Below are 2,005 nucleotides of genomic sequence, written 5' to 3'. Positions count from 1 at the left end.
TTTGCCTTTTGTTTTGGTTCTTATTGTTAAGAAGGAGCAAGGCGTTCCTGCTTGTTGTAATTTAATTTCATAATATTCTTGATGTTAAAAAGAGGCATATCATTTATTTAGTACCAAAATTGCAGAGTCGAACATTATACCAGTTGTCCAAGACATTCTTTGGATATTATTCCCCTCAGGGTGTGAATGATTTTGAACTTCCATATAAATATTCAAACTCTTGTTTCATACTTAGGTCACTTTTCAGAAGATCATGGTCGGATGGGAACATTCTTCGTGAACGTCGTTCTCCCACATCTACGCCAGATATCAATAAAGGTTTCCCTAGTGCGAATTTCTCCAACGATTCAGGAGGAAGCAAAATGCATTCTGAGTCAACACCAGAAATGTCTACTCCCACAAGCGAGTTAGCATATTCAAGGTGATATACTTTCGTCATTATTGTATGGTTTATTAATTTCTCTAAGGCTGAATACCAGGGTACTAAATTTTCATTAAATGTGATGCGGCAGAACTAATAAGTGGAGGTATAAACTGGATAGAATGGGGAATAAAGTAATAATATCAAAGCACTTCATTTTTCTCTGTCCTGTAGAGAAGAGAGACGTAGGACAAATGAGCTCTTGACATTAAAGTGATTTTAAATGGTACTTACCCAGGAGTGCTGGTTTGATTTTTTTCAATAAAAACCTGATATAATCACGCTCAGGTTGATCGAGTCCACTAAAACAAGCATAGGTTTGAGTCCTGCCTACAAGACTAAATTTGAAAATTTTGTCTAGGGTCTTTGTATATCTTAACACCTGATACCCACCCTTTGGAGACAAATGTGGGATTGCGAATTAGGCACCTAAGGCAGTAACCCCCCAATCCCTCATTTCCGGTTCTTCTATTTCTCAAGATATCCTCCAGCCTTTACTTTGTCTAAGCACCTTCACGCTCCCATAGCTCCACTAGTCACTCACCTCCAGTATCTCCACTTTCCTCTTCCAGCAACTCAGCCACCTGTAATTGTCACTATCAGTCCATTCCTGGTTCCTGTCTCTCCTCGGTCCTCACTCTTCCAAGGCTGTTATGACTAAGTTGAAGCTTGGTGCAAGCATCAAGCATTTACTTCAAACAAGGTCTAGACGTCTAATTTTCTGTAGATGATATGACATCCTCCTAGAGGTCCTGGTCATACCAAACCGATACAAGGGTGACTTCAGATCCAGGTTATGTAACTGGTATCTCATGTGGTCTATGCTGTAGTGCATTCTGATAATATGCTAGATAATATAACATTGATCAAGTGTTATGGATTCTGACTTTTCAGATTGTGTTTAGGGTGACATTTTGGTGGAACATGAGCATAACCACTAGGATTTGTGTTCTGATTTTGTTGAAGAATTTTAATATTCTTTATGTTCCCTTCAAATTTATCGTCCTCAAATCATATAAGTTTTTTACTCCAAGTGCACATGATTGATTCATTTCTTGCCCCATGAAGGATGAATATTTCTATATGCGGTTCTTTAATTCCAACTGAAGGTTGAATTCCTATCTTTTCTTGAGTATGGAGGTGTGGGGCTGTTGAATTGTTGCAGATGCGTTTTTGGTGAGACTGGCTACTCTGTTTCCTAATCACCCTCATAGTTCTAGTGATTACTTATGTCAATGGATTCCATGACCTGGAAATAGATGTCTTGCTTTAGCATAATCAGGAACCAGGACTTCCAGGTTCTTGCTTCATTTGTAGGATCAAGCAGCTGGTTTGCATTGAAATTTGCCATCAATTGAGAGCATAAATGTACATGCTGAAGGATATATTTTTTTTTAATTTAGATTTTTGGCCTTTTACTAGATTAAATTTCCATAGCTAGGCAAACAAGCTTAACTGAGCGGTAGGCTTCAGGTGAGAGGATAGCAAAATTGCTATATTGGGGGCTAGGATAACTAAAATGCATTTGGGTACTTTGGGTGGCTCTCATTCTGTTCTCTAAGGGAGCTGCTACAGTTATCATTG

General features: G+C 38.6%; 1 protein-coding gene across 2 annotated transcripts in view; it reads left to right on the top strand.

The window, feature by feature from the left end:
• LOC105173725 (phosphoinositide phosphatase SAC3-like) overlaps window positions 1-2,005 on the top strand; it is a 12,979-nt gene that overhangs the window by 7,988 nt on the left and 2,986 nt on the right. For both annotated transcript variants that reach the window (XM_020697970.1, XM_011095591.2), the window contains exon 13: window positions 236-421. In XM_020697970.1, coding sequence (XP_020553629.1) covers window positions 236-421 — 186 coding nt within the window. The remainder of the gene's footprint in view (window positions 1-235; window positions 422-2,005) is intronic.

Source organism: Sesamum indicum, linkage group LG11 (genome assembly GCF_000512975.1).
Source record: "Sesamum indicum cultivar Zhongzhi No. 13 linkage group LG11, S_indicum_v1.0, whole genome shotgun sequence".
Taxonomy (NCBI): Eukaryota; Viridiplantae; Streptophyta; class Magnoliopsida; order Lamiales; family Pedaliaceae; genus Sesamum; species Sesamum indicum.
This window is presented reverse-complemented; position numbering and strand designations above follow the sequence as displayed.